General features: G+C 41.0%; 1 protein-coding gene across 1 annotated transcript; it reads left to right on the top strand.

Moving 5' to 3' along the window:
* The first annotated feature begins 11,804 nt into the window (after positions 1-11,804).
* On the top strand, positions 11,805-14,546 carry LOC144530500 (peripheral myelin protein 22-like). The gene is made up of 5 exons (XM_078270088.1): positions 11,805-11,942; positions 12,705-12,796; positions 12,998-13,091; positions 13,208-13,348; positions 13,461-14,546. The coding sequence occupies exons 2-5, from the start codon at positions 12,719-12,721 to the stop codon at positions 13,616-13,618; spliced, it is 471 nt and encodes a 156-aa protein (XP_078126214.1). The 5' UTR covers positions 11,805-11,942; positions 12,705-12,718; the 3' UTR covers positions 13,619-14,546.
* The last annotated feature ends 8,102 nt before the right edge of the window (positions 14,547-22,648 follow it).

Genomic DNA, 22,648 nt, shown 5'->3' with positions numbered 1-22,648 from the left:
ATATTTAGCCATTCATTAAAGACATTTCTGCTTGGCTGTCTTTTTATTGATTAAATCTCAACACTTATTGCCAGAGTAATGTATCTTTGCCTCTTCAAATGCTCTACATCTGCCCTCACTTCGGTCTGCCAAATAACCAAACAAATTGTAAGACAGTCAAACTAACAAATGTTATCATTAGGGAAAAAAAATGTTTTCCCTTTGTGGCCTTAAAGATGGGCTGAGGTATTCCTGTAGGAGTGCAATATGCAGCACTACGGATATTGGTGTTAACAGGAGCAGCGAACATAAACATTCCAGTACCCAGTTTTGACCTATTGACCTGTAAACCCTGGAAGTGCAGGGCGGGCAACAGGAGACCACACACACGTGGTGGGAGGAGGAGCGGGGAGGACGCAAAACGTCTCCGGTGTCCTTGCCTTAAAGAGCTTCAGATGCCTGTGTGCAAGACTGTGAAAAATTAGCCCATCTTCTAAACATCAGTGCAGTCTTCCCTGCACAGGGATTGTTGCAGATATGTCAGAATGTGGGTATATGGCTTTCTCAGATGGAAAAGTTATTCCAAGGGAAACACAGTTCCTTTCGCTCTTGTTCTCTCCCCAGTTGTTGAGCAACGAGCAATTTCTTTCATAAATCTGGAGATTGTGTCATAGCCTCTTTGGGCTGGACTCAAAATCGGCACTGTTAAAATGTGTTTTTCCATCTCACAGTTGCAAAATCCTCAATCCAGCTCGGCAGAGTGAAACCATGTATTCAACAAAGTTTTATTGCTCGTTTTGTTATGAATGAACAAACAGCCAAAATTCTTTTTTCTATACGTTATTCTTTCAAGGTACAGATTTCAAAATGTACTCATAAAACTTCCACCATGATTTTGCATCGAGCATGAAACACTAAAATCTGAACATGGAGGACTCATTTTTGCCATAAGCACAGAAACAATGATTCATCCCTTCATTTTCCATTCTTTCCTTCTGTCTGTGCGGTGCTCTGCTAACCCTGTCTCACTCCGCTGAAGAGAAGAGTGGTTCCTGCAGCCATGTGCGTCCCCAGGAGGTCTGGCCTGGCCTACACTCAGCCATGACCACAAAGAATGGGACTGGGGGTTCTGCTGCTCTCTACCCCCTCGAGTCTGCCAGAGGCCGCTTCCCTTCCAAGACCTGTCCACGGCTGGCTGACACTGAAGGAAGGAGAAGTCTCTATATACCCTCTCACATGCTACACTCCACACACCCACACCTTTAGGCTGCAGTGAAATGTAAACATCCACTCAAAAAGTTTCAAGCAATTATTGATCAGATGAAGTACATTTTTAGACATCAAAATGCCTAAATTAAGAGTTAGGTTTCTAATTTGTTCTCCTTTCATCTCTGAATGTAGCTCATTGGTGGGTACAGTCAGTTTATCAGTGAACCCCGGCTTGATTAAAAAAAAAAGAGGCTCAATATGTTGAACATACAGTGAGGCTACATCCTTGCCAACATAGACTTAGACACATTCCATCAGAGGCTGTATGTTCATACAATGCCCTCATTGTTTAGTAGAAACTGTGGAGCAAAATATTCTAAAGCTGACCAGGAAGTGAGGGATCACAGAGGGTCATTTCCCATAGGCCAGCTTTAAACTTTGACCTTCCAGTCCTTTTTCAACTTAATCTTCCCTCTCTCCCAACATAATGAGTAATACCAGTGCCACTCATTCACTGCAGGGGCAGAAGGATCTGAAGGACAGTCTCACAGATTGATGCTTGATGATAATCTGGTAATAAGTGGCTCCTTTTGTCCAGCACATTTCATTCATTCAGCGCCTCTTTTCTTCAGCAATCTAAAGTTGTTTTTGGTTAGCCTTGCATGTAGAAATTAAATTTCTGAACACCTCTGTTTCCCCAAACTCATTTCACATTCAAATGTATTTTCACATTCTTAAAAGTACTTTAAATTAAAGTCTACGTGAGCAGATATTAGTTTTAAAGTTGTTTTTACACTTATAAGCAAGTGAAAAAAGGACACCAAGATATGCAACTCAATAGCTATTACTTCACCGCTATATTCAGGGGGAATTCAATTGGTCCTCATTCACTTCTGACTTTATACTTGGTTGGGTGGGATGAGGCGATGAGCTCAGGCCTCTGTGCATTCCTCTGTCAGCGTAATAAAACACTGTCCACTTTTCACACGGACTAAACCTCAGTGATTTCATAGTGCATCCGTTATTATCAGCTCTGGCAGAGCCAATCGGACAGACTTTCCATTACAGTCTATCACCTTCCTGTTTTCATGCAACTTCATACGCAACCTCCACTAGTGGAAACACTGCAGCAGTTTAAATGCTCATTCACTTCTCTGTAGCATCCTAAATCAGGGCGTGTCTGGAGATAGAAAACAACAGTAGGGTGAAGAATCCCAGAGCTCCATGTGGAGAGTTGACTTTAAATACTGTACTGGGTGTTGGTCCTCCATTTAACAACTCCGTCATTCAGTTTATGCTCCCCTCCCTCTGGCCATGGTTCCCTCAGGGCTGAGCTGGAGAGAAGAGGGGGAAAAGTCCGGCCGATGCTGGCTCTCTTAGTCGTCCTGCCGGCCAGGCTCTGACTCTCCTCCTCCTGCTCCGAGTTTACATAGCCAATCAGATCAAGCAGACCATAAACAGATGTATTGTGTCTTGCTTTATTTGTCTATTGGGTTGGGTTGTCTTTATTTTATTTTTTGATTATTTAAAGATTGAATTATGCTGGATTTACACTTTCATTCAATAAACCAATTAAGCACTTCATTTTATGAGTTCAAAACAGCAGAGCATACTGACTGAAGAAGAGGATGATGTACAGAGTGACATAAGTGAGAGTGATTTGTAAAAACTGAGTTCTAAAAGAAAATCCAGCATGGACAGTATATACAAGCTGCAATAATGTACAAAATATTTACACCTTGCACATATTAAATTTACCCTGTTTCTGCTCTCTTTTGAATAACAGAAGTCAGAAAAGAAGACTGTACAGCAGTGGTAACCGCTTATACAGTCAGCATCCTGCAGGCATGCTTGCTATAGGTGTAAATGTTCACTCAAATACTGGATTAAAACCAGTGTCAAAAACAGCACAGCACAAATATTTGATTTATTATCCTTAACGTTCTCTTGCAATGAGACATGTTTTGGTTTCTGGGTGGATTTAGGCTTGAAATTGAAATCTATCTGCAGTGTTTATATTAAACATAAACACTCAATGTGACGCTTTGCATGTGATGTCGAGGCTTTTCTGGCAGTGAGTTTGAAAGACACAGCTGAGCATGAGGCCATCTTCTGGCTTTCCAGAATCCAGTATCAGACAAATGCATTTTGGCAGTGTACCTAGCATGGTAAATCCTGGTTAAAGCCCTCTCTACCCTTTCCATCTGTAGCTGTTTACTTTGATTGACAGCTCACTGGGATGCTCAAAGAGAGGCAAAGAAAGTTGTCCCAGATTCATGTCAAGCAAAGCACTGCCTCATTCACACCACAATCTCCAGAAAAACTTAATGTTGACGGTGAAAACTGCAAGCTGTATGGGAGTGAGTGTGTGTGTGTGTGTGTGTGTGTGTGTGTGTGTGTGTGTGTGTGTGTGTGTGTGTGTGTGTGTGTGTTCAGGAATGCAAAAGTGCTTACGTGGGTGTTTGACCGACTTGGTAAGCAACAGCGAGGTTGGACAAAATGTGAATCATAGAAGGATGGAACAAATAGAGAGGGAATGGTTAAGTAATCATCCAAACCATTTTTTCTCTCTCTCTCTCTCTCTCTCTCTCTCTCTCTATTCTCCTGCTGCATGCTCCAGCTGTGCTGCTGTTTTGGGCCAGTCAGGAAGTGTTGGAAGGGGAGAGTGTGGGGTGGAGGCAGGGTGAGGTCACCGTGCTGTTGGCCCCTGGGATGGGAGGAGAGACAAGAGACACTCAGCCCACTGTCACAGTTCTATCTATTCATTCTTAATCTTATTGTTAGCAGAGCCTTTCATCAGACACACATGGTATACTCCAGCACTACATCTGGAACACCACACAGTGCTGCCATTTGAAATACTATCAAACACTGATGCCCCTCTTTCACATATATGCCTATGCACACACAGGCGTGCATAGTGAGAGTGAGTCACCCACAGAGCCGTAGGCATGTTTAGAGACCACTGTGTGAGTGCCTGGCCCTGCGTGCTTGGGATGCCTTGGGTGTGACCAGGGTGGCCTGCAGTGTGTGTGTGTTTGTGTGTGTGTTTGTGTGTATGTTATGGTCGTCTGCAGCCTGTCTGATCGGTTCTCACTCAAGGAAGAGAGCCAGCCAGACAGCAACTCAAGTAGACAGTACACACACGCACGCACACACACGCACACACACACACACACACACACACACACACACACACACACACACACACACACACACACACACAGAAGAAATGCCACTCAACGGAAAGAACTGCTGATAGAATTTGGAATTTCCTGATCACCAGCAAGTTTCATTGGGAATTAAGCACTGGTCATTTTCAGTCCTTTACTGTGGCACTGCTAATCTCACACAGCTCATTACAATTCTAAATGGATGAACCACAGTCAAATTCAATAATGAAACCGAAAGAGTTGGCATTTAGCCACCTGTTATAAGTCAGTTTTACCGTCAACACAGTCTCCAGTTTTCCATGAAGTTTCCAGTCATCCATTGTGCGACAACTCCACTGCAGTTAAAGTCTAGTGATTCTCAGGACTTGGCCAGCGCCCTACTCCCTCCTCCCACAACCATGTGTGTAGTTTTTACAGACTGGAGATCTACAAACCCAACCCTGACCTCAGAGAATTAAATATTCTCCTCGGAAAACCCCCACATCACCAAAGTGGCATTTTAGGTTGTCAGTTACATTGTGATTGTATGTAGTTTCTGTGTGTGTGTAAGAGAGAGAGCAACACAGAGACATTTAGTTTGTGGCGTCACTGTTTTCAATGAGCATGCATCCCTAACTTGTGCTTGCTTTTGTGTGTGTAGTCAACACGTGTTTGAACTTATAGTATTTATATGACATATTGGTTATTACGCCCAAAAGAGTGGCATTAGGTCTTGCAGTAGGCCAGTTTTTAACAAGGATGAGGCTGAATTGTAGGCCCACTGTAATAAGAGCCCAGGTACTTGTTTTTAAAGGGTAATTTTATAATGGAAAAATATAAAAACAACCCCTGTTTTCAATTAAGTTTTTCCATCCCATCCCCCCACAACTCTGAAAAAGTGGAGAGTTCAATCCAAGCTGCCATGCTATATTTTCTTCTCTGAGTTCACCACTTGCCCACACCATATAGCCAAGAATGGGATTTAATGTAATTTTTCCGCTTGCACATTCAAAATCTCAGTTTAGTCTTCGATGATGGCTGATGCCTCATTTATAGTCATTCTTCTCAAAAGAAAGAAAAAGTAATTCTTCTCCAATCTGTTTTGTTTAAAAGAAAAAATGCTACATGACAGAAAATGCTACAAAAAACAAGTAAAAGTAAAAAAGGAATACATAGTACTTTTTCTCTTTGTAACACTGCTTGTTGTTTTTGACCACACCCCACTTTTCTGTTGTCATGAGAGGGTAAAATTCATTACATAGGAACATAGCAGAACACATGTTTTGAAACACTCACATGGGTGGGGGAACAGGCTAAGGTCTCATCTGGAATGCATAAAACATAACAATACATCCCAACGTCTCTCATCGCTCTGGATCAAGAGCGAGGTTAGGCTGGGATAGGAGTGGGTGGGATTTGCTATGTCTTAAATCCTGCTGGAGTAATATGGAGTAATAGGAGTACTAATGCTGTAGTCTGTATAGATTAAGCTGTTCTTCCTGGGAACTCGTTCATATGTGTGAAAAATGCTACTTCTTTGCTTGCAGTAAGGTTAAAGTGATAATCTGTAAGATCCATGTTTTATGGGGATTTTGGACGCATCTTTTATGTTAAGCGGGGACTGCAATTTGGTTTACAAGATCTCACAACCAATTAACTTGGCCAGTACTGAGATGTATTATTCCTTCGATTTTTCTTTGATGAAGTCTCAGTTTATGTGGCAACATACTTTTCTGTTTGTGCTCTATGGTGGTTATCACTGTTCGCAGTAACTGTTATTCTATTTATTCCAATCTAATTATGTTTTTTACATCTATTTCTACTATGTAGAGAAGCATTTGTTCTTGCAGAAACCTACATAGTAAGCTTTTATAAGCCTTCATGAACTAATCACTATGACATTATACAAATCATGAAAGTGAGTAACAAGACTACAAGTCAACAGCCATGCTAGCTGCTCTGTGAAGCTGTACTAAGGCACAGTGGGGCTTTGTGCTAAATGTTAATGTCAGCATGCTAACATGCTCATAATGGAACCACCATCTTAGTGTAGAATGTAAGCAAGCTAACATTTGCTAACTAGCACCAAAAAATGTACCAAAGTACAGCTGAGGCCGATGGGATTTACATTAGTTTTGCAGGTATTTGCTCTTTAAACAAGAATTCGACAAATTCACCTAAGGATGGCACTTGATGAAGGGTTAAGGGATCAGCAAAGAACATGAATGTGTGTTCCAAATCTTATAATAGACAGACATCTAACCAAAAAAAAAATAGATATTTCAGTCTGGAACTGGATTTGTAGGACGTGCTGGTGCATCTCTGTGTCTGTCAGAATTTATAAATCCATCCACACCTCCTTCACTCTTCTTCCACTGAGAGGAGCTGTCTGTGGGTTATGTGCAGATCGTGTCTGAGAGGCAGCTTGGGCTGAAGTCCAGACCGATGCCGACGGAGAACACACAACACACACCCAAAGCCAGGCTTTACAGCATTGCCACAGTTTCCTTTGGCCAGGCCACTAGACAGTCACCAGGCTAGCCATTGCTGTTTATGTGTATCACCACATTCCTCAAAAGCATTCAAGTTTGACCAGCCATCTTCTTCTACAAATACTGACAAGAAACCAAAACACCATGAGTATTATGGATTCCATTATCAAGTCTGGTTTCATGTGTCAACAGCCACATGACTCATAACTTAAACAGTGAGATGTAGACAGAGATAAAACGAAAGTTTGTTCAGCAGCATGCTTAAGGATAGTCTTATTCTTTTTTTTATGTAACACTTTAGATTACAGCCCGCAATGTACAGCATAATTACTCTGTAGTTACAGTTTGCCTCCATTCTTTCACACAAGACAACAGCAAGCCATTTGCTAGCTGTCCAAAAGCTACTCTGTTGACTCACATCTCAGCTGTTTTACGCAGACTTAATAATAGTCAGTGCCTTACATTTGGTGTAAAAACCTCCTGATGACCACAGATTACCAGAGCTGCACTCACCAGTGCTAATCATGTCAACACATCTTACCTCAAAGAGTAAATAAGCTCAATGCTAGGTGTTTACATTGGCCTATCATGACCTGTGACCCCAGAGGCAGCTCTGTATATCACTTCTACCAAGCTACAACAAATACATGCCTTAGATAATTCACTTAATAGACAGTTAGAGTCAGCTCCTTATTCTCCCAGGTAGACCAGATTTACAAAAGCTACAAAGTGCTGCCACACACCTTTCATTCTTGGCAGCCTGTAAAGGAAGTGTTGAACTGTTAGCTGTCAAAGGAGCACAGCTACATTGCCTGGAAAAGATAACACAGCAGCAGGAATGAGAGAACCACTCATAACAAGAGGACAAGAATGATTTTCTTCTCTGGAAGTTGAAGTGGATTTTAGGTGCAGATCAGTAACTACTAAGATCAATAACTAGCATGGAGTGTGTCTGATCCAGCTTAGATATTTATCCATAGATAACAGAGCAGTGAGAACTGTGTAGAAAGGCGATTCAAATTGAATTCTTTTATAGCTTTTATTGCTTCATTCCAAACCCCTGAGGCCAGTATCACTCTGATTCGAAGCAACAGTTTGTATGCTGGTCTCGCCTTTTGGGATGTGTGTGCTGATCACATCGACTCCAACAGGAAGCCAGGGGCTAATGATTAGCACATGTTTAGGATCACTAGGGTGCCACAATCTGGAGGTCGTCATGCCGTATGTCTCTGATTTATTTGGTTGTTGTTCCTTCACAGGGACAGGCCCATTTCTAAAGGGAAAGAAAAAAGCTTTTTCACCACTATAACATCTTGGCCCGCTTTATCTGATTTAGCTCCCAACCAATGGAGATCTTCAGCTCAGTCACGGTCTATTGTGGAGCTTTATAGTTTAAAATGGAAGAGGTGAGTTGGGGCATGCACGACACAGATGCTCTAATGTGATCCTGCTTTACACTTGCACACAGACCTGCATATAATGTTTTACAAACAGCAGAGACTTATTTGATAGTATAGCCTCTCAAAGATAAGCTGCAGACATTAAAGTTTGAGGCCTGGTTAAATGTGAAGCCAGGGAAAGAATTTTGTCTTTTTGTGAGGACATTTTGTGCATGTTTGTGGTACGTGTAAACATACAGTGTAGTATCAGTGTCATTGTGTGTGAATAGTTTGACACAGCCTTGTTAAGTGTGCAATCCTTTAACGTAGGTCTGGCTCTGGAGGGCTGTGCTCTGTGGGATGTTATCTGATAGTCACTAAGTGACGCAACACAAACACAAAGAGCCACAACAGGGAGGCTGGTTCAGCCATGAGGATGGGGCAGAACAAGGAAAGAGATGTACACATCCTGGAAAGCAGAGAATGCATATGCAAGAGGAATGTCACTGTCTGTGCTTTCAAATAACTAAGTGATGCATTTTTGCATTTGACACTGCATTTTGATCAAACCAGGCCACAACACAAACTTGCCAAACTAACAAAAGGTTGAGGTTCTGTAAGCACCTGTGTGCAATGTAGATCCCAACTTTTTCAGCTGTGATATCCTTAGATTTTTTTCATGGACAGGCGTTGTCAGCTACTCCTGATGACATTTGACCAGACTGACTTCAGAGCTTTAGTGTTTCCTCTTGTTTTGGCAGTGGCTTCCATAGGTGAAGGAGCACTGAGGCGTTCCACCATTCCTTCATATTCCCACAAGTAAAATTGACTGTCCAGCTGTTCCACTAAGACATCCTCTAAACAGCCAAACCAGGGTCATATCCAAAACTTAATCCATAATTGTCTCACCCTTCCCTCAGTCCTGTGTATGCTATTGGAGCTGGAGCAGCCCAAAAGAGTCATTTGGCCACTCCTGCAGCCCGGCACCAGGGCTGGGCTTAAACTGAGGCTGACTCATTCTGTCACAAAACAGCGGACCATTCATGTGACTGTAACACAAGTCTTGACTTGACTTTTGATGTGAGCACTAGAAGGAGGCTGGCCGATTGTGGTTTTGAAAAAACTAAGATAATTTGCATTGATGCCAAAAAGAAAACTGAAAGTTCACACTCATCTTAACTCCTGGCCAATAACAAAATCAACAAACTATGATTGTAAGAATAGAGGATTCATGTTCAAACAAGAGTTATCTACACTTATAAAAACTGAGTTTTCCAATAAAGTCACAGCCCAATGTTTCCTAGCATTACCATTTGTATTTTCATTAAACAACAGAGAAATCACTATGACGCCTCTGTGGTTTTGTTTTAGGTCAGTTGTTTTGCTGCTTAAACAGCAATGTAACTCTTTTGCTCAAACCTGTGAGGTTTATTTAAGGAAACAGAAAAACACTCCAGTTTATATCCACAAACGTGTCACTTTCTAAATAACCAACTATCCAAAATAGCTCACCTGGTGAATCCCTCAATGAAGCAGGGTGTGTTGGTTTTAAATTTCAACTGCAGCTTTACCACAATGGCCGTGACTATAGTAACTGGTGGTGAGCTGCTCCTGCCTGTTTGCTTTGTAATCCCACACTTTCAAAAGAAGAAGAGAAGAGGAGCTGTTTGTTTTCGTTTAATGGGTCAATGGTTTTGGATGGTTTCTAGTGCTATCTGCCATAGGAAAGATCCTAACTCTTCAGAGTTATGGTTTAGCCTTGAGCTATCACTGACAGCACAAAGTAATCAGTCAGAGGGTTTGGCATGCAGGGTGTCCTCACAATAACTAGAGATTTTTTGGCAATGGGTTTCATTCTGAAATAATTATCACAACACATCAAACAATAACTGTATGAAAGATTCATTAAAAAGGCAATATGCGAATGTTTTTAGAAATATTAAATATCCAACCACTGTATAATTACATGAGTGCAGTCTCACAACTTATTAAATCAAATAAAGCTGCAGTAAAGAAAGGGTGGGGCACTTTGTAGCTAAAATGCAGTAAAGCTTCATTTACTGAGGAATGTATCACATATGCTGAATTATGAGAGCTTACATCAACAGCAACAGAGCTTTCAATTTTTAAGTTATCTTTGTTTTTATTCTTTAAATGGATTCATACAGTTTAGAAATAGACCTGCCCTTTTTTACTATTCTGCTCTATATGTCTATGTTGTGAGTAACCGTGCAGGTTTGTGTGTGAATCCTCTGATTAAAGAGGAGTGTAAGACGGCTGTGACATTTATAGTCTCCACTCGCACACCTGCTCCAGCTGGGCAGCCAGGTTTGACTTCTCACCCTGCTGCTGGTGCTGGGGCTGCCTTTCACCTGACCACTGCACCAATTACATCTTCATAAACAGCATAATGTCCAACTGAGTGGTCGGCCGATTGTTAAAGAGCTCTCTCTCTCTCTGCCCCCTCCAGCTCTGCCAGGGCTCACAGCACTATCTCACCCGGCATCCAACAGTGAGCCTGAGCACCAGTTCCTCCCCTCGCATGTTTACAAACAGAGACCACAGGAATCTAACTGATGAGCCAAGAACTGCAAGGGAGAGGGGAGAGAGAGAGAGAGAGAGAGGCATGAGCTGTGCTCTCTGACAAACAGCTGATCACAATCACGTTTGAACTAGGGTGGTTTCAAAACAGCAAATGTGTGCTTGTGTCACTGCCATCTGCATTCTGGTTTGGTTTGTCACTTTGTTGTGAGGAAATGGCCTTAAAACACAGTGTAATGAGGGATGCAGAACCACGGCGGGTTGTGGTGGGCAATCTTTGTCATTCATCCTTGAATGATGTGTGAGTGGAGATCCAAGCCATTCCATTAATTCAGCATGGCCGAAACATTGCAACGTTTTAACACCCTTTGGCACTGGACAAACTCTCCCTTATCTCTGCAGACGCAGGAGTAAACAGGAGGCCTGCTTCACACACTTAGGCATTCTGGGCATACCGCGGGGCTTCCAGGGGGCTGTTCTGTTCACATGCACACACACTCACACACACACACCATCTGGACAGAACACTGCTGGACATGTGTGGTTTAGCTCAGTGTGCACATTTAAGTTCCGCCAGTCAGTGGGGGTCAGTCGGTGTGGCCTGTAAAGACAAAACATAAACAGAGATGCATGGTGCAGTATGGGAATAGTGAACACCTTGGGATGCAGGATAAAAATAGGGAAACATCACAGCTGTAAAATGCACTGATAACACATTAATCATACAATTATTGAGTATCATAGACACATCATGCCCCCATTGGAATTTGTGTGTTTATGTCATAGGCCTAATGATTTTTTTATTAGGAGTGAAATAATGGATGATTCTTAGGGTAGCCTATAAATGCAGAGACAGTCACAGAATTTTTAGGTTTTGCGGTTTGCACAATAATAGCATGGATTCGTCAAACAATCCTGTGGACTTTAGGACAATCCAGAGGATAGGCTACCACGGTAAGAAGAGAAGAAGGAAAAAAAAGGGAAAAGTTTTAGGACGGGCCTCTGATGACGTGCAGGTCCTGCAGGGCGGTGTTTCTCAGGCGGAGTCTGACTGGGGTGTGTGAGCCACATCTGGAATAGTAGCTACAGAGAAAGAAGTCGAGAGAATCAGAACCTCGCTGATACTTTCCCCAACTCTTCACTTCAGCACTCCCTATTTCTCGGAGACAAACCTCTTGCTTTGCCTATTTGTAAGTTGGACTAATGTGTTGGAGTTCCTTTTTTTTTTTTTGGCAGTGAACTGATTTTTTTTAATTGACTTTTTCCCCAACTCATACAACAGGACGTCACCCCTGGACTTTAAATCGACTTTGGATTTACTTATATGAAGCGAAAAAGCAACTGCGTCTCATATGTGGCGGCTTGACTAACTCGCTCGTCTATCACCATTGTAGATTTAGAAAACCTAGACAGTCAAAAGCTTGAGGCTCGCGCATGGCGGCACTACGCTGGAATGTTTTTCATGCAGATGGGTTGAGTTTGTTTTCCAGCAGCATGCTTTGATTAATCTTGAGTCAGCCGTTCTTACTCACATCGACCTCCTTTTCGACGAGCTTTTCTCCTGAGCTCTTTCACTTATTATGCAAGCACACATTGCTTAAATTGATGCGTTGTAATTAAATCATTTGGAGTTGTAAAATAGATCAACGGTTCGTGAAATCAACTTGAGAATCGATTTAGTATCATTACAGCTCGACTTTAAACTCAACATTGCCCATGTTAGCCCCATCAGGAAGAAATTATAGTTTTTTTTCCCTTCTTCCTTTCTTTCTACGTTTGAGTGTAAGGGGATACTTTCACATTCAGGTAAACATTGCGGTTGGTGCAGAAGTGAGGAAATAGCGCCACCTGGCGTCGAGATGAGCTACTATTGAGCTGCACGCCTCAACATGGGTTTTGGAGGGTTGGTAAACTCATGTGGATTGACTTTTTTGTCTCTTGTATCCCTCTAGATCTATTTGACAAAATGCTGCTCATTCTGCTTGGAGTGCTTATTTTGCACCTAATCATTCTCACTCTTCTCATCGTGTCGACTGCAGCCAGTGTAAGTTGCTCTGTTACACTTTATTCACTTTTAAATTATGAAAAAAGCATAATGGAACAGGGGCATGGTGCGAATAAGCTAGACTCTAGTTGCGTTATTGTAATGATCATTAACTGTTATTGGTGTTGAAGATTATAGCCCTCGGTTGTGCTGTGGATGCTTCAGTGTATTTAAATGTTTCTGTGTTGTTGTGTTTACCAGGCCTGGTCTGTAGGTGGGGATATCAGCACAGATCTATGGTACAGCTGCATGACAACTAATGGAGGCTACCACTGCAAGGCAGCCAACACTGACGGTTAGTCAGCATTCCAGGAAAAAATCAAAATCAATTATGTATTGCTTTTGTTATTGCCTTTGGTATGGGAAAAGCTCTGAATGTGTTTAAATGCATGCTCTCCATCTGTCTTCTAGACTGGATCCAGGCAGTGCAAGCCCTCATGATCCTGTCCCTGCTATTCTGCTTCTTCTCCCTCATTGCGTTCGTGTTTCAGCTGTTCAAACTGGTCAAGGGCGGACGCTTCTTCTTTACTGCCATCTTCCAGATCTTGGCAAGTGAGTATGACTTCATCACACGCTGACGGGTCACACCCAGAGCGGAGTTGGGTGGAGTCGTGAGATCATTCTGCTGTCAGATCCTCCTCACCACTCTTCTCGTCTCTCCTAGGTGTGTTTGTGATGTGCGGGGCGATCATCTACACCGTGATGAGTCCGGATAATGGATCCGGCACACAATTCGGGTACGCCTATGTGCTGGCCTGGGTGGCTTTCCCTCTCTGTCTCATCAGCGGCCTCATTTATATCATCCTGAGGAAGAAAGAATGAGAGAAGGAGCAGAGGAGAAAAGAGGAGGGGTAGTTACTGTAAGATACCCCTTACAACAACATCACACTGTGCCTACTGCCCACAGACCAGACTGACATCCCACAACAATACAACAAAAGTGCATGTGTCACTAAAAATTGTAAACACAAAAGGGAGACATTTATCACAACAGGGGATCTTTTTTGCTGTATTTCAGTATCCATTATGTTCCCATCAAATGCTGAAAAATATCACACCTGTTGTGAATTTTAACAAAGTGTCACTACGTGTTTCCCGCGGTGACAGATTGTCTTCAAAATGTGTTTATATATGTGTTGGCGACATATTGACTTTTGTTGCATGCTGGCACCCACAAATCGTGTGATTATAACAAAGATGAGTAATCCTGCCTCGCTTCAGTACAAAGATGTACATAGTGTCTGTGGCTTTTAGACATATTTATAACATTTTTACATACATTTTGTACATAGTGTTGTCAAGTTAACATTTTCATCCTTTTTTATGTGATAGATTTTTTTGTCTCTCACAAATCATGCAGCTGTGCCAAAGAGATGTCGCTTAAACTGCAAGAGTATCAAGCTTTTTTTGGAGCGTCCAATGCTTTGAACCACGTGCCTTACTTAGAATATCTGTGTTCGTCTTGAAGGAAATGATAACGCTCCTCAGAAAAAAGATAACAATAAGAAGTCTTAATAAACTCATGAAGTTTTTCTGAATTATAATTGTACTTGATATGCCAAATTAAAAAATGGTTTTGCATTTTGTAATCTAGTTTTGAAAGAAATGGTGCTTTTTATACTATTCTTGAAATGTATAGCCTACTTTGTGATGAAAATGTGTCATGTCCTGTGATTAATTTGCTTTGTACAAACCCCAGTTTGCATTTGTGTCAGTATTCTTCTAAATAAACCCTTTGGAATTAATGATTCTTTGTTGTAAGGTCCAACTATATGTAGAATTTACAGAGATTGGTTAAATGACCTGTATGCAAGTATAAATTTAGTGTTGACATCACACATTTTCACCTTTTTTTTAACCTGATATTTCTTGTTCAGTGGTCTTACTCTGAACTCATATTAGCTCATGTATTGACAATATAGTATGCAGGGACTAGCAAATGGCAAAAGTGTTGAAGAGTGTTGAAGCTCCTTGTAGTAGCTTAGTTAATTGAGTACCACTTGGTGGAGCTGTGACACAAAACACTCCCAGGACGTTCACCTTAGGGTGAAATATACACTACATAGTCATATTCAGATAAGATAAATGCATTGAGTTTAAATACAGAATGAGGACTTGGTGAAATAAATCAATGCTTTTGAAAAATTAAAACTCACTAGTTTGTACGCAGTGACTTCTAATAAAAAGGATTTCTCAGTAAAACTGATGATCAAATAGCTTGTCATGCACATTTATCCTGACTATAAATGGACACACTTTAAACAAATAGCACCACCTGGCTACAGTTTGAGGACATGTTTATTAACTGCTTGAAACTTGACACATTATTTTAGCAAAACGACATAAAAGAATACAGTTGCCTCAACAACATCTCTGTGATGAAAAATATGACATATTTAGATGTCACAGTAATGTAAAGCTTTTAACACTCATTGGAGAAATTGACTCTACTGACTGAATTTATGAGGTGCAGGTATCACCACTAGATGTCAGTAGAGGATTTATTAACGTGTTCTAGCATTTGTTTTATTCAGTGGTGGCAGAAGTATTCTGGACTTTTACTTAAATATAAGCATCACAATCAAGTACCAAGAGTCAACGTACTCATTATGCAGAGGGGTCCCTTTCAGAATCATATATATATTATATGACTGGATTATAATTAGTCATGCACTAATGTGTAAGCAGGTAAACGTGGAACATATTTTATTCTACATGTCTAGGAGACAACCAATTGGCAGGAGTCCATTAAATTGTGTTTTAACCTACATTACGCATCTAAGCAGTCTGTGGTGAATGTTCATGGCAAGAAGAACATTTTGAAGGATCACATTGCTTAAAGTTCCACTAGGTGGGGACTGAAATCAACATTTACTTGTAACACATTTTCTCCAAAGATCTTTTTTTGAAGCTTTTTAAATTTTGAAAAAAATAATCAAAACTCTCTAGGTTGTTGTTTGAGGCATATGGTATACAATATGTTGCTGTTTCTCCAACACTGAAGAAGATACATTTTTCTGCTCTGTTTGTGGTTTAAAGCATACAATACTGGGGTAACATGACACTAATCTTCTCTCATGCTCCCTCTAAGAAGTTGGCAACACAGTGGATTATTGAAATGATTCTCTAACCCTAACCCTAACCCCTTTGATCAAATGCAGTTTATATCTTATACTCAACATCAGAAACAAAGTTTATGCCTGCCAGCTCTCAAACGTACAAAACTACAGTGTGCACATGGCGCAGTAAAAAATGATTCCTAAAATTCCTGTTAGAACAAATCAAATTGTATACTAATAAAAAGGTCCTAGTGTCTGCCATTATTAATACCGCACATTGATTATATAGTATTGGAAGACACATATATATATATATATAACACCAGCAGCCATGAAAGATAAACACCAACCTTTTTTTAGCTGCCCACCAGGTGCCAAGGTGCAATTACACACACACACACACACACACACACACACACACACACACACACACACACACACACACACACACACACACACACACACACACACACACACATATTTTACGCAACCTGTGTAAATTTTATAGTGCACAGATATTATGGCTGCTAAACATGCAGATGGTGGATTCAAATCACATTCTCAGGTTTGTTGGTTAAAAGGGCTCTTCCTAACATCATCAGTCCTGACACAAAAGAGAGGCCAGTTAATGTTGCTCTGGTTTAAGTCCCTGGGCAAACAGATAACATATTGAAGATGTCAAGAAAACTCCGGAGGCCTATAATGGCCTCACAGCTCCATTTCAAACGTGGTTAACCTTAAGGGTTATTTATCACTGGGAGGGTCACCGGGGGGCACTTAGTATTTACTGCAGGACATGCAGGATGGGGGAGAGAGGATTGAGAGGAAGCCACCCTCATCACCATCCCCTGGATGCTTACCTTGGTGGCTAACATACATCAACACTATGTAACTACTTTATAAAGACCAGGATATTTCACTGACATGTCTGACTCTCCTAAGTGTTAAACTGTTGCAAAACAACAGCCAAGGACATTTACATGTAGGCACTAAGTGTTTTCTTGGTATCCCAGGAACGCATCAGGATCATTTCCATAAGTCTTCGGTTGGGAATTTCTCTAGTGAGGCAGTAATGGTCGTGAAGCAGCACATACAATGGACTGCAGCCAGCTGATAGGTTCCTGAATGGGAGATGTGAGGACTTCAGAGGAAGCTGCGGCCCTCCTCTCCTCTTTCTCTAGATTTGTTGCCTTTTTATCCAGGGGGTCTGTCTCCCGGAACAAACCCTTCAGATGTAGCTAAACGATAGAGAAAATGGGCAAGCCCAGTTTATTCAAAGCTGATTTAATCACGCCCATAAATCTCGGAGAAATCAAAGCCCATCTTATGCCCGCCCCTCTCCTCTCCCTTTGTCTTGCTAATACACATTAGAGTTCGGCTGGCTGCCCACTTTGACAGCAGCCCGGACAGGATCTGGGCAAAGTTGCAAATTTGGAACCTGGAGGCACCTTTGACCCATGACCCCTGCCGTTAAATCTTGCCACTAGACCCCCGCCATGCAGAGGTATCTCCCAGCTCAGTTTCCTGCCTAAAACTCACAGGGAGACATAAACACATATAGAATAAAGATGACGGGCATGACAAAGTATATTTTCCTTGTCTGATTGTCTGATTAGTACACATACGCAGAAGACCACAAATGCACATGACTTCACATAGGCATACACACAAAAACTAACTTACAAACACACTCATAAAATAAATTGATTCTAATGATCTAAATTACTGTATGAGTGTGGATAACATCCCACAAACACTAAACCACCCTTCATGCTGTTTATAGCATGGTTTCAGAGTAAAGAGCAGGTCACAGATGTGAAAAACATTTTCCTTCAGCAGTCAGCTGTCAGGAGCGACAGAGCCAGAAGTATTCAATGCAAAACTTCCACACTGCATGTAGACTTAAAAAAAAAGAGATTGTATTTTCATTTAAGTTTTAGATTAAAGTTTAACAAACAGTGTGTATTCACTTATCCCCAGTGGCTTTGAATAATATTTGATTCACAACATTGCTTCTGTAACTTGAGACTTAAAATTAAACAGTGAATAATTTAGCAAAACTCTACCAGTCATTAGCCTTGAGTAAGAAGAGAAAGAATCTTCACTGCTATTTTTACAGATATTAAATCTTGTTCCATAAGTTTATGGAAGGGATTTGGGAAGAACTGCTAACATGTGGTGCTTCAATATGATGTTTCCCTCCATATGTTGTCTGTTCTTTTGTCACACACACATACACCTCATACGCAAGACACACTCAAATGCCACTAGCCAGCAACAAAGACCTTGTAATCAAACACTGGTGGCTAACAAGGGTTTTTACGCAGGTGTGACGAGGCTACTGAGGCAAACATTTCTCCTTTAATTATATAACAGTGAGCCGGAGAGTGTCTTGCCACTCTCTGGTGTTTCAGGCCTGAGCAGAGCTCCTCCAAATTAGAGAGCAGTGTGACAGTGCCGAGATGCTTCACTGTGGGGAAACATGGAGCGGCGGTTGCACTGCTGCTGATCCATTTATGGACTTCAAATACGCTTCCCACATTTGAGTTGGAGATGAAACTATGCAGATAATTTGAGAGAGAGAGCTTGTGAGAGCTTGCGCATCCAGGCACATGAGGATGATTAACCAAAAAAATTATTTGAAAACATGATACAGTTGAAAGCAACAGAGATTATCTTCTCTTCATGCATAAATGAAGAGGCGATCACCCCAAAATGAAGATATTAAATGTATGTGATCATTTTGTCTGTGAAATTGTGACTTTGCTTGTCTCTTATTAAGTGCCATGAGGCTGCTTGCCGATTCAGAGGGTGACAGTACAGAAAGAAACCCCTCTGTACATTACTCCCAGAATTAGTGTCTCTTTTTGACTGAAACTGCTGCACATTAATATTTCCTTGTAAATTACGTAAACCATGTTGTGAATATTAGCTTTTAGTTTCTTGTAGCTATTTTTATAATCTATTGTGGAGTTTTTGTGCATCATTATTGGATTTCTCAGTACAGAGTAACCCTGAAAAAGATAGATGTATGGATACATGCATGCATACATAAATTAATACATACATACATAAATCCAATTACAGGCATTCATCTGTCAGTGGGCTAAATAAGCCTGAGAGGCGGATGTGATATCTGTTGGCAGATCAAATGAAGGATGGCGGTTGTGCCCTAATTGAGGGGTCAAACTAAAGTAACTGTGCTATTTCAACCTCACTGACCCTGGCCGGTGGCCCCAGTCTCCCCGGTGGATTTCAGAGTGGATAGGGAGTTGAGACCAGCCGAGCAGTAGGTGTTTGTAGTGGGTGTCTTTGTTTGTCTTCCCAGCCTCAAAAACCTTCTCTGGTGACTGATGATCAGATGCCTGGTGGCTGCTGAAGTCTGGAATAAGGAAAGCTAGAGTTACACCTTTAGCAAACAGTCCACTACCCAAAGTTCAGAAAAAAAGGTTGATGAGATTGTGGCTTATACCAGATGAAAGCTTCACATACTCAGAGCTACACACACCACAGACACACACACACACACACACACACACACACACACACACACACACACACACACACACACACACACACACACACACACACACACACACACACACACACACACACACAGGTAGGTCCAGAAGTTGCCAGTTCCCAGACTCAATCTGCTCAAACAGATAGTCTTTGCCAGGATACCTTTCTTATCTAACTGATTCGTCAACAGTAAAATCCTATGGATCGCCTGCATCCTCTGATTGGATGTAACGGCCTATTTCCTCTCTCTTCCGCTTCCTCTTCTAAACACTACAAGCCAGATTAAGTTTACACCAAGTCATCCTCATCAATTGAAAAATGGCTGAGGCCAAAATATCTTGTGAAATGCAGGTCAGCTGCTATGCTACAGCTGCAAATTTGTTAATAGCCAGGTCCACTTATAGCATTGGGACCATCCCACAAGCTATACGTTATTGTCGGTTTAAATTGCTTCTGTGTGTTTTTTATTTGCTCTTAAAGTGACTGAGATTCTAATACAATGACTGACGTAACAGCGTAACAGATTAAAAGGCAATTTGATAATGTTCAGAAGGTATAAACACTATGTCATTCTCAATTAAACTAAAACGTGCCTTCATTTTAAGGAGATTTAAAGTAGCAAAGAAATTACTTCCTCTCTGCAAATTCAAGTGTAAGAATGTATGAGTAAGAATTCCCAATCAGGGCTGTAAAGAGTGTTGATGTAATAGAGACTGGACAATGTAAGCAGCACGAAGGCCAGAAAACCTTTTTAAAGCTGCTGACATAAACTTGTAAACACCAAGGAACCCGAGCTGTAAGCAGCCAGTCACAATCTTGTTATGCCACAGTTAACCCTGTCAGGGAGAATGGTCAGACACCTAAATATTAAGACAGAGGAAGAGAAAGAGAAAAGAGAGAAATATCTTCTCAGAGTACAGACTCCAGACTAAAGTTCAGATGGGGTTAATAGGTTCACCTAAACCTCTGCATTGTGCAAATATTGACAGTGACTCCATCGTCTCATCTAATAACCTCGTCCATGTCTGATCTCTCGACCGGTCATGTTGCCTACAGACTAAAGAGGCCAAACAGCTGCTCTCTGATCACTTCACTTCTGTCCTGAGCAAATCCAGACCAGTCTGGATGTACTAAGACCCGCATTGCTAATGATTACCCATACTGCCTACAGCAAAGATGGGAGATTTAGGGGTATCCACAATTGCAAAAGTAAAGCTACAGAGGGATGGATGCACATATTATTAGTTCACTTGAGAACAATCTGACTTTAATGAGAAGTGTGTCACAATATCTTCTCCTATCATATTTTTTCAATAGATATATTACTACATCTGGGGAGGGACATTATTTAATTATCTGAATAATGTAATCTCAATTCATACACTATATTATTGGGTAACAGGTCTAATTGTAAACATGTAAGCAAGTTAACATGAAATATAAGATCAAGACAACCTGTGATGTCATTGTGTAACTCAATCAATTTCACATTCCACATAACAATTAGAATCTGCTATTGAAGTAATTAAAAGTTAAGAAAGTTTGCAATCCACCATTTGTTCGAAGTTCTTCAGAGAAATGATTTGTTGAAAACCACTCCTTTGCACTGGAGAAGTGTCTTTCTGCAACACCACATTTTCTATTATACTTGTGTCAAAATAACAGTTAACTGAGACAAGCCAGGTTAATTCAAACGTCTCTAAGAGCCTCTTATTCAATTCTTCATCAACAGTGTCAGACAGAGAAATTTCCCCAGGCCCACACAAGGCTGTGAACCATATAAATGTGTTTTGGAAAAGTCTGAACTGGTGAGTGAATTGTTGTTAAGCAAGAAAACACTTAAACATTTAAACCCTGGCGCACCCTCTGCACAGCTGTCATGTACATCATTACTGCCAAGTATAACTCTGGCTACTGGAATATGGCTTATAAATTAATCCTCTACATGTATAAACCAAAATCATAGGAATGAATAGCATATAATCAGACATTCTATTCTGCAAACAAAACCATGCCAAACTTAATTGCTCATTCTTCAAAAAAAATGTAGGACTTCAAAAGGATTTTTTGGACATCTTAGAAAGCCTCAAGTGACAATGGCAAACAATGATGATAATTAGCCATATGAAAAAGGGCATCGACTAATGAGCCAGTTAACCTTTCAACCTGCAGACACAGGACTCCTGATTGGCCAGTGAAGTCAAGCATGATGCCTTTTGTCAACTCCATCAAAACAGGATAGCAAAGCTTTTGGACAATCATCTGTCTTCTGTTTTCTTTTTGTTACAAAGCCTGCATTTAGGGCATGCTTTCACAGAGTGTTATGTTGCATGATGCACACATATTTAATCCCAAATAAAAATAGAAAATTGTTAGTTACATCTCTCCAATGGAATGGAATGAAAGGAGGAGGTAGTTAAACCATGCACTCATTTCTTTCATTTATTACTGCTCTCTGCTCCTTGCTGCTCGACATTGGTTTCAAGCTATTTTTCAGAAGTCTGTAAACATGACTGGAGAAAAACTACATAACTACATACTACATGCATACCTTCCATTGATTCATCAAAGAAAAATAAGTCTACCTCTCCGTGCAGTGTACATGCATGACTCAATATATACTGTAGCATTAATGTCCTCAATTAACCATTGTTACTTTAAACCTCCATGCATTCATCTATTCACTGAATAGAAATAAGAGAAAAAATAAGAGATCTTTGACAGAAGTAACGCATGCTTTTACAGCTCCATTGGCACCTCGAGTGTGCATATGCATTGTAATGAGACTTTTCCATCTGAGGTTGTCAAGGTGACAAGAAGCCTTTGACAGCTCCAAAGTTCACACCATGTTCATCTTGTCAAAATTAAATTCCTGGGGGCATAAAAAGCTGGATTCACAGGAGTAGACTCTGTGTTAGCCAGTGGTAAGATGAGGATTTGTTCGCTGTAAAGCCCACGGTGGAGCACAGCAGTCAAATATACTGATTTGCTATGGCCTCGAAGCTGTATATCATCCCAGTGAAGCACAACAACTGGTGATCAATTAAAGGGGTGATTGAATGCAAAAACGATTTTACCTTGTCATAGTTGAATAATGACAGTTTGGTGGGTAACTAGAACATACATAGAACCTCAAAATCCCATTGACACCTCTTTCCTCTGCAAATCTCACAATTTGAAACTGCCTCTGAAAATGGGCACATCTCAATGAGCCACCGAGTTGACGTCAACTCGGCGGCTCCCCCTCATTTGGCTCTAGTCTCTTTCTTTG

This window comes from Sander vitreus, chromosome 15 (assembly GCF_031162955.1).
Source record: "Sander vitreus isolate 19-12246 chromosome 15, sanVit1, whole genome shotgun sequence".
Lineage (NCBI taxonomy): Eukaryota > Metazoa > Chordata > Actinopteri > Perciformes > Percidae > Sander > Sander vitreus.
This window is presented reverse-complemented; position numbering and strand designations above follow the sequence as displayed.